At 46.8% G+C, this 14,422-nt stretch overlaps 1 protein-coding gene and 1 long non-coding RNA gene across 2 annotated transcripts in view; one reads left to right on the forward strand and one right to left on the reverse strand.

Moving 5' to 3' along the window:
* Positions 1 to 5,926: 5,926 nt before the first annotated feature.
* LOC140384918 (uncharacterized) lies at positions 5,927 to 6,757 on the reverse strand. Its single transcript, XR_011933216.1, has 2 exons — positions 6,641 to 6,757; positions 5,927 to 6,238 (listed from the first exon to the last, which is right to left on the reverse strand). It is a non-coding gene; the product is annotated as an uncharacterized lncRNA (long non-coding RNA).
* A 3,512-nt stretch (positions 6,758 to 10,269) lies between these two features.
* The window catches only part of lsp1a (lymphocyte specific protein 1 a), a 531,727-nt gene continuing 527,574 nt past the window's right edge, over positions 10,270 to 14,422 (forward strand). The window contains exon 1 of the mRNA XM_072466314.1: positions 10,270 to 10,398. Within this exon, the coding sequence (XP_072322415.1) occupies positions 10,328 to 10,398 (71 nt within the window). The 5' untranslated portion in view covers positions 10,270 to 10,327. The remainder of the gene's footprint in view (positions 10,399 to 14,422) is intronic.

Below are 14,422 nucleotides of genomic sequence, written 5' to 3' on the forward strand. Positions count from 1 at the left end.
ACCATGGCACTGTCAGTGTGCCTGGATGGCACTGCCAGCCTGGCAGGGGGACTGCCAGGATGCCAGGTTGGCAGTGTCAAGGTGCCATGTTGCCCATGCTAGGGATTGGGCCTGGGGTCCCCTGCCCTTATAGAATCATAGAATCATAGAAGTTTACAGCATGGAAACAGGCCCTTCGGCCCAACCAGTCCATGCCGCCCAGTTTTTACCATTAAGCTAGTCCCAGTTGCCCGCACTTGGCCCATAACCCTCTATACCCATCTTACCCATGTAACTATCTAAATGTTTTTTAAAAGACACAATTGTACCCGCCTCTACTACTACCTCTGGCAGCCCATTCCAGACACTCACTACCCTCTGAGTGAAGAAATTGCCCCTCTGGGCCCTTCTGAATCTCTCCCCTCTCACCTTAAACCTATGCCCTCTAGTTTTAGACTCCCCTACCTTTGGGAAAAGGTGTTGACTATCTACCTTATCTATGCCCCTTATGACGTGGGGTGATGGGGATCTCGAGCACCCCCCAACACGTAAGGTGGGGCATTGGGGGGGATGGGGTCCAGAGGCCCCAATGGAAGCCTGAGGACAGCCAGGGATCGGGGATGCATTTAAAAATGGTGCCCCGACATCTTCCTGCGGAAATTAGCTAAGTGCAGCCTCAGCTGGCATTACCAACCGAGGCCCCAAAAAATAGAATCCGGTTTGGTATCGGAGTCGTTCTCGGCACACGACCCCATTATATGCGCCCAAAATGGGACTCTGTTTCTGGGCATTAAATCACGCCCTTAGTCTTTTTTGGGGGGCCGTGGGGAGCTTTTCCCCAGTCAAGCCCACACTTAGAAATGTTTTCATCACTGGGAAGCTGAGCTCGCCGGCCACACCGTCTTCTCATAAGTCAGGCTGCCATTCTGAAAGGGTGCCCCAGGAATGAGCTTGAGGGTCACCCACATCCCCACCCATACACAGGAGCATTAACCATACCCTTCCAATTGAGGTCACCCCGCTATGGGGTGGCTAAGAGCCCCCCTTTTCAGGCTACCCCGCCCCTGCCTTCCAGCCGCCCCCGGCTTTCAGGACTCTCAAACTCCCTCAGCACCCCCCCACCCCCCCCCCCCAATCTTTATGAGGCCCCTTCATAGCTGCCCTTCATTGCACACCCTTCGTAACCGCCCCCCCCCCCCCCACTCCCTCTTTCATGGGCCTGACCCCCTTCAGGCCCCGACCCTTGGCAGTGGAGGAAGTCTCTTCCGCCTCCGCCATGGTGGAGACCATGGCGAAGGCGGAAGGAAAAGAGTGCCCCCACGGCACAGGCCCGCCTGCGGATCGGTGGGCCCCGATCGCGGGCCAGGTCACCGTGGGGGCACCCCCCCCCAGGACCCCGGAGCCCGCCCGCGCCGCCTTGGCCCGCCAATAAGGTAGGTGGTTTAATCTACGCCGGCGGGACAGGCATTTTAGCGGCGGGACTTCGGCCCATCCGGGCCGGAGAATCGCGGAGGGGGGCCCGCCAACCGGCGCGGCTACTCTAGCACATGGACACCCTGACACTGCCACCATAGCACCCTGGAAGTGCCCCTTACAGCCTGGAAGTGCCACCTGGGCACCCTAGCAGTGCCAGGATAGCAGTTCCAAGATACCAGGCTGGCAGTGCCAAGATGCCGTTGAGCCTGGCCCACGTTTTTGGGAACTAGAACTAAAAGGTGCTTGATCAAGGTCTTGCCATTAGTTCCCAGGTGCCAGGAGACTCACCAGCTAATTATAAAGTCACTGGAGAACCTCTCTCTCTACACCACCAACCTCTTGGGGTTACTCACAGGAGATTTGTAGACGAAGATCTGGGCTGTCACCCTGCGACATGCACTTACAATTAGATTAGGAATAATGGATGAACACAGACGGCAAGTTTAAGGTGGGACTGGGGTGGCAAATTGATTAGAATGATCCTCAGCATGATGCAAGCATGGTCTGAATATATCCAATGCAGAGGTGGCCTCCTTCAGAATACTGCCATTTAGTGCATCGATGTTTAGGTTTGTTGTTCCGTGCCAAGGTATCTGCCTGTTTCTAATAATCACTGTCAACTGGAAGGTTTTTGTGGATGTGGTGCACAATTCAGGGGCGAAATTCTCCGGAAATGGCGCGATTTCAGCCGACTGGCGCCCAAAATGGCGCAAATCAGTCGGGCATCACGCCGCCCCAAAGGTGCGGAATGCTCCACATCGCTGGGGGCCGAGCCCCAACCTTAAGGGGCTAGGCCCGCGCCGGGCGAATTTCCGCCCTGCCAACTGGCGGAAAAGACCTTTGGTGTCTCGCCAGCTGGCGCGGAAATGACATCTCCGGGCGGCGCATGCGCGGGAGCGTCAGCGGCCGCTGACGGCATTCCCGCGCATGCGCAGTGGAGGAAGTCTCTTCCGCCTCCGCCATGGTGGAGACCATGGCGAAGGCGGAAGGAAAAGAGTGCCCCCACGGCACAGGCCCGCCCGCGGTTCGGTGGGCCCACGATCGCAGGTCAGGCCACCGTGGGGGCACCCCCCAGGGCCAGATCACCTAGCACCCCCCCAGGACCCCGGAGCCCGCCCGCGCCGCCTTGTCCCGCCAATAAGGTAGGTGGTTTAATCTACGCCGGCGGGACAGGCATTTTAGCGGCGGGACTTCGGCCCATCCGGGCCGGAGAATCGCGGAGGGGGGCCCGCCAATCGGCGCGGCGCCATTCCCGCCCCCGCCGAATATCCGATGGCGGAGAATTCGACAACCGGCGGGGACGGGATTCACGCCAGCCCCCAGCGATTCTCCGACCCAGCGGGGGGGTCGGAGAATCTTGCCCCAGGTCTCCAACCATTACCACTGAGCCCTCCCTGAGGGAGGGGTGGAGAGAGTGGTGGGCAAATGGCAGGAAAATCACGTTGTATGTGCCTGTGTCTGGCATTATTATAATCAAGATGATGGGGACTTTCCCGAATGGAATGTGATGCAGCAATAATGTGCAGGGTTTAACTATAATTATATGAGAAAGTCCTTTGCAATCCAGAAAATTAAGAGTTAATACATAATTGCTTTCCGTAAAAACAGTTTGAGTTATTTTCACTGTATCCATTTATCAGCTCACAGAATATCATAAGATCATAAGAGCAAGACTAGGAGATGAAAAACGTTGTTGAGGATGAGTGCTTGGAAGTATATTCTTGAAAGCTTTCTCAATCAGTTTATTTAGGAACCAACTGGGCAACAGGCAATTTTAGATGTAATATTGTTCAATGTATAACCCTACAATAAAGGAGCCTGTAGGGAAGAGTGATCATAATATGTTAACATTTTATAACTGAGTTTGAGAATGGTTTAGTTATGTCTATAATTGGGGTCATAAATCCAAACAAAGCCACTCTGCAGTTGTTAGGACAAAGTTGTCTGAAGCAAATTGGGAAACTCGATTAAAAGTAATGATGATAGATAAGCAATAGCAAACATTTAGAGAGTTAATTCATTATTCACAACAGATGTACATTCCCTAATGGAATTAAAAACACCGGGGAGGGGGGAGTTTGTCCAAATTTGGCTGAAGAGAGAAGTCAAAGATAGCACCAGGTTAAAGGAAAAGGCTGACAAGAACAAGCCTGAGGGTTGGGAGTGTTTTAAAATTCAAAAAAGAATGACCATGAAATTGATAAATAAAGAGAAAATGCGATTTGAGAGTCAATCAAGAGGCATAAAAACAGATTGTAAATCTTCCATAGCGATGTACAAAGGAATTGATAACAAAAATGAAATGCCTTAGAGGCAGAGACGGGAGAAATTATAACAGGGAATAAACAAAAGACAGAAACATAAAGCAAATCATTTATCTTCCTTCACAGTGGAAGGCAGAAAAACATTTTGGAAGTATTGGGAAACCAAGTTAGAATGATGAATAAAGTAAATTAGTGTTAGGAAACAAATACAAGATACATTAATGGAATTAAAAGACAAAAAATGCCTCTTTCCATATCAATTGTTGTTCTCCATCCCAGTGATTGAAGGGAAGTGGCTGCAGAGATAGTAGATGAATTGATTTTGATTTTTCCAGAAATTGTCCCTTTCATAAATTTGTGTCAACTCTGCCCTTTCAAATCATGAGAAAAAGTCATAATGCAATTGTAAAGAATCAACATGGGTTTATGGAAAGAAAACATTGTCTGACAATTTGTTACTGTATTTTTTGATGTCGTAACGAGCAGGGTGGATAAGACAGAACCAATGAATGTTGTCTATTTGGACTTTCAGAAAGCTTCTGAGGGAGACGGTGGTGTCGTGGTAATGTGACTGGACGAATAATCCGAGGCCCAGGCAAATTCTATAGGGGTACGGTTCAAATCCCACACTGACATCTGGTGGAATTTAAATTCAGTAAATAAATCTGGAATTGAAAATCTAGTCTCATGGTTATCATAATTGATTGTTTCATAGAATTTACAGTGCAGAAGGAGTCCATTCAGCCCATCGAGTCTGCACCAGCCCTTGGAAAGAGAACCCCACTCAAGCACACACCTCCTCAACCCCATCCCCTTAACCCAATTAACCTTTTTTTCTTTTGGACACTAAGGGCAATTTAGTATAGCCAATACACTTAACCCACTGTGGGAGGAAATCGAGGCACCCGGAGGAAACCCATGCACTCACGGGGAGAACATGCAGACTCCACACAGACAGTAACCCAAGCCGGGAATCAAATCTGGGACCCTGGAGCTGTGAAGCAACTGTACTAACCATTAGGCTACCATGCTGTGTGTAAAAATGCATCTGGTTCACTAATGTCCTTTAGTGGGAATCTGGCATCCTTACAGATGTGACTCCAGACCCACAGCATTGCAGTTGACTCTTAACTGCCCTTAAAATGGCTAAGCATTCATGATGCCACACAGGAGGTTATTATCCAAAACTATGGTTCATGGGATTGGTAATTAGTAATGGGTTGAAGGGTTATGGAGAATGGACAGGAAAGTGGAGTTGAGGCTGAGAGGAGATCAGCCATGATTGTATCGAACAGCGGAACGGGCTCGAGGGGCTAAATTGCCTACCCCTGCTCCTCGTCGTTGGGCTGGATTCTCCCAAAATGGGGCTCTGTACCCACGCCGGCCTAAAAATGCTGGCGTTTCACTCCGAAGATTCTTGAAGAAGGTTTGAGCCAATTCAATGCCCTGCATTGGGCTAGCAGGACAACATGGCGGACTCGGATTGCGGAGACAGCTGCAAGATGTAGGCCCCCCGATCGGTTGCGAGCCCTTGCATCTGACCCTGGATCTGTCCCCCCGCCGCCCATAAGGCCCCTCCCTCCCAGGTGCCCAATCCCCCCATCCCCACCAGGGCAGCCGTGGACTGAGTCCGCAGCCGCCACACGAGAGTCCCTACCGGCTAAAGCATGTTAGTCCCACGCCGTCGGAACTCGCCTGTCGGGAGCGGAGAATCCCTAGGCAGGCCTCTGGCAATTGCCCTCCAGCCGGTGGGTGTAATTCGTGAAAACAGCAATTCTCGGGTCCCGGGGAATCGCCGGACCGACGCTGGGCCCAATTTCGGCGCGACAGTCGATTCTCCGCCCCCCCGCGCCAAACACGATTTTGGCACGGGGCTACGGAGAATCCAGCCCATTGTGTTCTATATATCTGTGCTGTCATTATATTATTATTCCTAAGGTGCCCAGAACTGCTTCCAGCATTCCCTGTGTAGTCTAACCAGAGCTTTGTGCAGCTGTATCATGCCTTCTACTCCCTTGTATTCTGGTTCCCTAGATATAAAGGCCAGCATTATAATAGCCTTTGTCATTATTTTCTGTCCCTATTCATGACATTGAATGGAAGTACTTATAGTGTGTTCATTTTGTCATTGATTTTGGGTATGCACTCAAGTTGATTTATGAGTATTTCTTCTGATTTGACTATGTCATTAATAAAATTAAAACATACAGCTTTCATAATTTTATTTGTTTCTCATTTCCACCAATTTCATCATTAGTTGTCAATCTTCCTCTTTCAACCAGGAAGCCTGGACAGTGTCAGTGATCAGCTCATTGATACTAATATAAAAACAGAAACTCCTGGAAATTCTCAACAGGACTCGCAGCATCCGTGGGGAATCAATGGCCGAGATACCCAGGTCTTTGGATGGTCGTAGCCCAACGTACACTGGAAGATGCTCTGGGGAACTCCTCGGAGGTGCCAAAGCAAGGACCCTGCGGGTATTTCCCAGGAGCTTCCAATTCCTTTGCATCTTGAACCTTCCAAATAATCAGAATAGATACTCAGGAGATGCTAGACTGAAAACAAAACATATCTAACTCCTGGATAGCCATAGAACTGACCCCTCCCCCACTCCCCCTTGACCTTTCCTAACTCTTGACTCCCCCCGACCCTTCAATTCAACTCTTGACTCCCCCCAACCCCCTGACATGACCTGCCCCAGTCCCAGCACCATACCCACTCTACCCATTCTGCCACCCTACAAACCCTGCCACTTTTCCAACCTTTCCCACATCACCTACAATCTTGCCACCCACCATCCTACCACCCACCACACTTCCACCTACCACCCTGTCACCTTTACCCATCCTTCCATCCTACACAGTTAAACTATTTAAATGTCCCAAAGCTTTTCACTGTGTGAGTGAATGAAGACTTACCAAAAAAAGAGGCTGTGCCGTCTCCTGACGATCGTGCTCCGCGAAAAAGGTCGACCAGAACAGATGTGATCCACATTTCTGCAGAGGCCTGGAATTCTGGGCCAAGAATGAGTAGCTCCAGCACTGTGTAAACAAATGGCAGTCCGATAATGATTGCTGCTTCTTGGAAGGTTCAGCCCTGGTCTTATATTTACAACCACCGCTCCATGAATATCAGACTTTAATGTACAATTGGGATGTGCAGGTGCTGTGTAAATGGCTATTGAGTGAGCTGCAGCCAGGATTGGGGAAAGGGTAGTTCATGTGTGGCCCTCCCAGAGAAGAGGACTCAGATGAAAGCCCCGTTGAGGTGGACGACTTAAAAACATTGATGATGATGCACACCAAGATGCTTGCTGCATTGTCAGGCCTGCCAGATTGGTTCTAGTAGCTATCTGTGAACATGGAGTCTAGCTCCAGCGTGGCACAGTTAATCAGGCAGAGCTTGAAGCCCATCCTTTCCACTGTGGAGGTGGTGTGTACCTCCTTGGCAGCACAGCCCGACTGATCCATGATGGAGTGCAGTACAGGTGGCAGCCTCTCAGTGTCTCAGTGCTGCAATGGAAGCTGTGCCGGAGATCATGAGATCCCCGAGTGCTGAAATGCAGGCTCGGGCTGCTGCCATCATGGTTGCAGGTACCAATGCGCAAAGAGGCATGTAGGCTCTCTCAGCACTCCATGAAGATCTGTAATAGAGGGATAGGGAGTGATGCTTGTGAAATGGGGATTTGGAATTGTGCTCAGCGGAACAGTAGTTGATGAAGTAATCGTGGGCAACCCGGGCAGAAAGTAAATGTTCTGGCTGCCTCCTCGATCCCTTCTTCCTGTTCCTCCTCTTTCTTTTACTTAGTTCCTTCAATTCCTCCTCCTTCTCCTCTTCCTCCCCTGCTTCCTCCTGTTCCCGAACTGCCTGCTGCATTCCTGGTGGCATGTGCTGTGCTCTCATGATGTCCAGCTTGTGGAGGAGACAGCAGACCACACCAAATCAAGACAACCATTCCAATAAGTACTGTAGAGCTCCTCCAGAGTGATCCAGGCAGTGGAACCAGTGCATCAGCACCCCAATAGTCTGCTCTGTGATGTTTTGTATGGCAGCATGGCTCTTATTGTACACAGGACAACCACCCATGGTTGGTTGTGTAACAATATCGTGCTCTGTGCAGATAGCCACTTAGTCCTTGTTGCTCAGTGGCCATCTTCTGATTTGACATAGCCGTTCAAATACTGAAGGCACAGTAAGAAGTCTTACAACACCAGGTTAAAGTCCAACACGTTTGTTTAGAATCATTAGCATTCGGAGCGCAGCTCCTTCATCAGGTGAAGCTGTTGGACTTTAACCTGGTGTTGTAAGACTTCTTACTGAGCCCACCCCAGTCCAACACCGGGATCTCCACATAACAAATGCTGAGGGAACAACGAACTGTAGCAGAATGAAAGCATTGTGACTGCTACCAGGGTGGCGGACATTGACCAACATGGTGTGTTGAGTGTGATTGCACAACAACTGTATATTCAACAAGTGGTAACCTTTGTCGTAATGGTATATCTCACATGCTTACATGTGTGCAGCCAATAGATGGGGAAGGTCGGTATACTCACAAACCCATGTGCACCCTTCATCTATTTCACCATGTTGGAGAGCACAATGAACTCCCCTCGCTTAGTATAAGATGCATCTAACATCTCTGTGATTCACCAGTGACCAGTGAACTGGGAGATGTTGTAAATGTCAACTGCCCAACCTGAAAGGATTGCAAAGCAAAGAAACATGGACACCTTTGCAGTCATCCGCTGTGCTGGTCTTGCTCTGCTCTGAGCTTGCAAGTCTGCTATAAGAGTGGCCAGGTTTTCTGAGCACCTTTTTCATGAAACACAGATAATGCACATGCTGTTTCTGGCTTAAACTGAGGTCTGAGACAGGCTCCAGGAAGACCATGGTTGGATAAGGCTTCCTGTTGAGAGATATTCTCCCTCTTTCCTCCTCACTCTGTGAACACTTTGTCCGATTCTTTGCTGCCCCTGCTCCATCTACCTTTCACACTGTAGTTCAAGTCTAACCATGAGTGGGAACATTTGAAGTCAAGACAAGCTTTTTCCACTTGAAGTACCATCCCTTCACTAAGTTAAACGGTGCTAGAAAGCTCACAAGCTCATTCAGTGGAAATTATTCAGCAGCTAACCTGTGAGTACCTGATGATTCCTTTAAATACCACTGATCAGGGATTTTACCAGCTGCCGAACATGTTTAAGACAGGGCATTATCTGGAGCATCAAGGTTGAAAATGACAGTGCTTGTGTCAAGTCAACGCAACATCATGATTTGCCTACTCTGTATATTTCATGCCGGTGCCAGTATTAACACCCTCACCAAACCATGCCGGGGGGGGGGGGGCATGCCTGGCACAGACATCATTTTGGTACCACAAAAGCACCCACAGCACTGAAACTGCAGGTACTACAGAGCCCAGTTTTGTTTTTGTTTAATTTGTAATTTATAGGAGGATCTCTTGGCAAGCTATTTCCAGGTTCTGTAATTGAGGATGTGTCTCTCTCAGCCACTTTGACAAATTAACATTTTGTTTGCATCAGCAATAACTGAATAGCACAGTGGGTAGCACTGTTGCTTCACAACTCCAGCGTCCCAGGTTCGTTTCCCGGCTTGGGACACTGTCTGTGTGGAGTCTGCGCGTTCTCCCTGTGTCTGCGTGGGTTTCCTCCAGGTGGTCCGACTTCTTCCCACAAGTCCCGAAAGATGTGCTGTCTTCTCCCTCTGAATTCTCCCTCTGTGTACCTGAACAGGTGCTGGAATGCGGAGACTAGGGGTGTTCACAGTAACTTCATTGCAGTGTTAAAGTAAGCCTACTTGTGACAATAAAGATTATTATAACTCTGACCCACCTTAAACAACATGTAAGGTTGAGTGAATAGATAAACAAACACAAATCTGTTGATATGTAAATACAATATCGCACTCAGTAGGTGATCATTACATTTTCAAATGTTAAAAGAATGAAAAAAAAGAGAAAGAAAAACCATTAATACTGATCCGAGTTCTTCTGGCTGGGAGACAGTCAATTATATTCACCTGCCAATTAGCAATCTTCCTCCAGCAAATACAGTTTACCTTTAATGAGTCTCAGGATATCTAGAAGTTCAATGTTAAGTAAGCCCTTAAAAGAAAGAGGACACCTAAAATACATCTTCCCCTTGCCAACAGGAGAATGCATTATTTGTTAGGTGGTAAAGCAAACCGGTCATTATAAAGCAGCAATCACCTGATTTACAGTGAAAAATAGTATGGGACATCCATTACTGGAAAGAAAGCGAAGTTACCAAGAGTTAAGAGCTTGTTGACGCTTTAAGTATGCATGTTTACTTAAAGCACCCACCACAAATGCTTGAAAATTTGTTTTGCTATGGGATGTAAGGATTGAGGGAACCGGAATGCCAATATGCCCCCCTGCTCGAAGGCCTCCTTCTTTGGCACAGCTGGATTTCCCCGTGACTGGCTTCCTGTTTGGAGGGGTTTTGCTTTCCAACATTACAGGAAGAATAATTGTCAGCTAAAGCTCAGCCGAACTCTCAGTGAGCTTCAAAAAAAGCCTGAGCTTTGTATTTGCAGAGATAAAAAAGGAAGGGAAAGGCAGGATGGATGACCTGGAATACCGACGTGAACTGCGGAGACAGAAACGTGAAGAGCTTTGGCGTCAAGCAGAGAGGTACAGTTTGTTAACGTTTTGATTACACTCTTTCTCTCAGCTCTCTGCAGAGGGTTTTCTGCACATTGCAGAGAACCTAAAGTTCAATGGAGCTGAAACATTAATAACTCCCAGTGACTACAGCCCCCGCTTTCTTATAATTATTATTATCATTTCTACAAGAGCAAAGTCATAAAATTACTCATTTACTGGACTGATTTTTTTGTTTAGGTGAACTGAAATCTCTGGAGCGTTGTACGATATAAATCATCAACTGGGCTCCGCTAATCTCATCCGTGCGCTGCTGAAACCTGTAACCAATGAACTGATAGTATTTAAGATAACAAAATCTGAAGCTATTTATGCGCAGTGGTAATGTTTGTTCAAATTGTTTTAATCTACAGTTTTGGCAATACTGTCGGATGGTTTCTTGAACTTGTATATATCCCTTATGACTGCTGATGACTGGTCAGACAGTAGCATATTATGGATGCTGGATGATCTGCAGCATGAAGTTGTGTTTTTCATTTGTTTTTAGAAGCAATACACTATGTTTTTAACTCTTTCCAGTGCATTTTCCTTTTGACCAAGAAACCTAGGTGGAAGTCTATGTTCTGTTGTTCAATCATGAAGGCCCAATTGCTTGATCTGTAGTTTTTTGATGACAAGGACACTGAAGCGTTCAGCACATTATCTCCTCAGGATGTGGATTTTCTCTTCACAGACATTTGTGGTCTTTGCTGACACTGATTGGCTCACATACTTGCCACCTCTCAGTTGATAAGCTCACAAATAGCTACTAGATTTCTAGGGTGACTGTGGTGGTTGAGTGCTATAGTTTGTGCACTGACATGCAATACTACCAATTTGCCCTCCATTCCGCATAAATACCCAGGTGGAAAAAAAGTCAGAGTAGCATCAAATGGAAGCCCAATTACTTTCATATGGAGAGGGAGTGTCAATCAAGCATGAACTTGCATAACTTCCATTCTTTGAATTGTCTTATGTGAAAGCAAAGGTGGGAATGGAAGTCTTGCATTTTATTTCAGGTCTTTCATGACCTTTCACTACCCGAGTGCTTTAAAATACTTTTTGATGTATAATGGCTGTTGTCGTGTAGGAAACGGGGCAGGTAAGTTATGCACAGCTACATTCCACGAACAGCAATCTGATCATAACCAGGCGATCTGGTTTAATAGTGATGTTGGTTGAATGATAATCACTGGCCAGGAGACCAGGATGAACTCCTTGGCTCATCGACATATGACACAATGGATCTTTTAGATCCATTTGGGGGGCCCTCAAGACCTGTATTAAACCATCTCAATATTGCAGGACCAACTTAGATTTTGTGTCAATTCCCTATAGTGGAGCTTGAATGCACACCCTTCTGACTCCAAAGGGAGATTGGTACCACTGAGCCATATTTGACACCTAAGGTGGCTTGCCTATCATCGTGCTTGAGGAAATATATCTGGTACGTGTGCAAAGGTAGAAAACATAAAGAAACCTATAGATTTGAATGTTTTTATTTGGAAAAAAAGTCTACATTTGGGCATCAAATATCAAATCCGCAAAGCCTCCTAATGTCACGTGATGGCAAAAGGACTGAGAAATTAAATTTAATGTAAGAATAAGTCACTGCACAATAACTCGGCTTCAACTGTCAAAACTATGGATTGACATGTGATTGGATTTATTGTGGCAACCTCAAATTACCGGATTACTAACTGCATGACAGAAAACTGGGAGTGGGGCTAGAGGATGGCAGAGCTGTAAAGTGGCACCTCGCTTGGATCAGTGTTGGGACCATGGTTTGTCATCGTTTACACCAACAAATTATACTTGGGAATCAAAATCACAAATTCTGAACTTGCAGTTGACAAATTGGGGAGGGTAGTCAATACTGAGGAGGCTTGCAAAAGATTGCAGGAAGACATTAATAAACCGGCAGAATGGGCACATCATTGGCAAATGAATGTCAGAACTGGTATGTATTACCGTTTGGAAGAAAAATGACAGTTACATATTAGTTAGAAATAAGACTCAAAATGGTGTAGTGGAGTCAAGAGACCTTGGACTACAAATACACAAATCACTATAAGTAGTGACGGAGACTAATAAGGTTGTTTTAAAAGAAAAGAAACCAAGCACGAAGATATATTTGAGAGGGGTAGAATTGAAATGTAGAGACAATATACTAAACTTCTATCGAACAAAGGTTAGACCACACTTGAATTACTGCCTGTATCATATTATAGAGAGGATACAAAAGCTCCATAAAGGGTACAGGGAAGGTCTATAGTCCCACTGGTAATGGGCACCGCATTCTCAATACTCTTTAGGTACGTAAATAGCTCCTGAATTCACAAGATGTTTTTTGGGTGACTATTTTAATTTTGGCCTCTAATATTGTTCTCCCCACCCCCAAGTGGAAAGGCTCATTCTGGCAGGCATAAGAATCAAGGTTGGGAACACTGAGTGATCATCTCTATAATCCAGGATTTCTCAAACAGCAATTTTTTACTGTGACTTACTTGCATCCAGCAATGCTTGCAATTGACTTATTTCACATTGGACCTGAATAGCCAGTCGAAAGAAAAGGTTTGTCCCATTAATCTGGATTGAAGTCAAACCCAGATCTTGAAAAGGAAAGACCATGCCCTTAACACAATGGTTCCCCTAAACGATTTGATGAAAAGTCACAACCTGAAACGTATTGAGTGCAATTTTGTGACTCCTCCCACCAGTGAGATTTTTCACTCCCTCCAAAGTCACTAGACTTTTGAATGGCTCGCTGCATTTTCCAGCCCCACCCCTGCCACGATGAGCCTGTAAAATTCTGTATGTTAACTCTATTTCTCACTTCTCAGATGCTGCCTGAGCCATTGAGTATTTCCGGCATTTTCTGGTTTTATTTCAGATTTCCAACAATTTTATTTTATACTTGCATTATCCATTCCCTTTGACGGTGCATCTGATTCACACAAAGGAACACCGTGGGGGCAATTTAGCAGAGCAAATCCATCCAACCTGCACATCTTTGGACTGTGGGAGGAAACCAGACCACCCAGAGGAAACCTCACGCAAACACGGGGAGAAAGTACAAACTCCAGACCTACAGTCACCCAAGGTCGGAATTGAACCCAGGTCGCTGGCTCTGTGAGGCAGCAGTGCTAACCACTGTGCCATTGTTCTGCCCTGAATCTAGTACAACACAAAATTGTAAATACGCAAGACTTTCAGTGTCTGAAAGAGGAATGTAAATTAATGTCTGGTTAGAGTTATTTTAAACGGCCAAGTACTTTCTTTAATCCTTTTTTCCAGGCATTCTCTAGTTTTATTTCTGCATTCAGATCATAGAATCTACAGTGCAGAAGGAGGCCATTCGGCCCATTGGGTCTGCACTGGCCCTTGGAAAGAGCACCTTACCTGACTCCATCCCCGCAACCCCACCCAACCTTATTGGACACTAAGGGACAATTTATCATGGCCAATCCACCTAACCTGCACATCTTTGGACTACGGGAGGAAACCGGAGCACCCGGAGGAAACCCACGCAGACACGGGGAGAACGTGCAGACTCCGCACAGACAGTGACCCAAGCCGGGAATCGAACCTGGGACCATGGAGCTGTGAAGCAACAGTTAACCACTGTGCTACCGTGCTGCCCATAGATTCGTACAGAATAGAAAGTGGTAATTTGGCCCATTATGTCTGTGCTGGCTTTATGCATGAACAAATAACCCCCCCCTGCCCTTTTCCCCATAGCCTCGCAAATATCCTCTCTTCAGATAATTGTTCGATTCCCTTTTGAATGCCATGATTAAATCTTCCAACACACTCTCAGGCATACGTACACTGATCCTAACCACTTGCTGCATTTTCTGCATGTCACCTTTAGTTTAGATTAGATTTAGAGTTACGTGTACCGAGGTACAGTAGAAAAAATATATTGTTCTCTGCCATTCGACTGTCGAAGGCCTTTTCTGCATTCAGGGTAATGATCACCTCTGGTGTTCTCTCCCCGGATGGGGTTAGTTTC

Source organism: Scyliorhinus torazame, chromosome 10 (genome assembly GCF_047496885.1).
Source record: "Scyliorhinus torazame isolate Kashiwa2021f chromosome 10, sScyTor2.1, whole genome shotgun sequence".
Classification (NCBI taxonomy): Eukaryota; Metazoa; Chordata; class Chondrichthyes; order Carcharhiniformes; family Scyliorhinidae; genus Scyliorhinus; species Scyliorhinus torazame.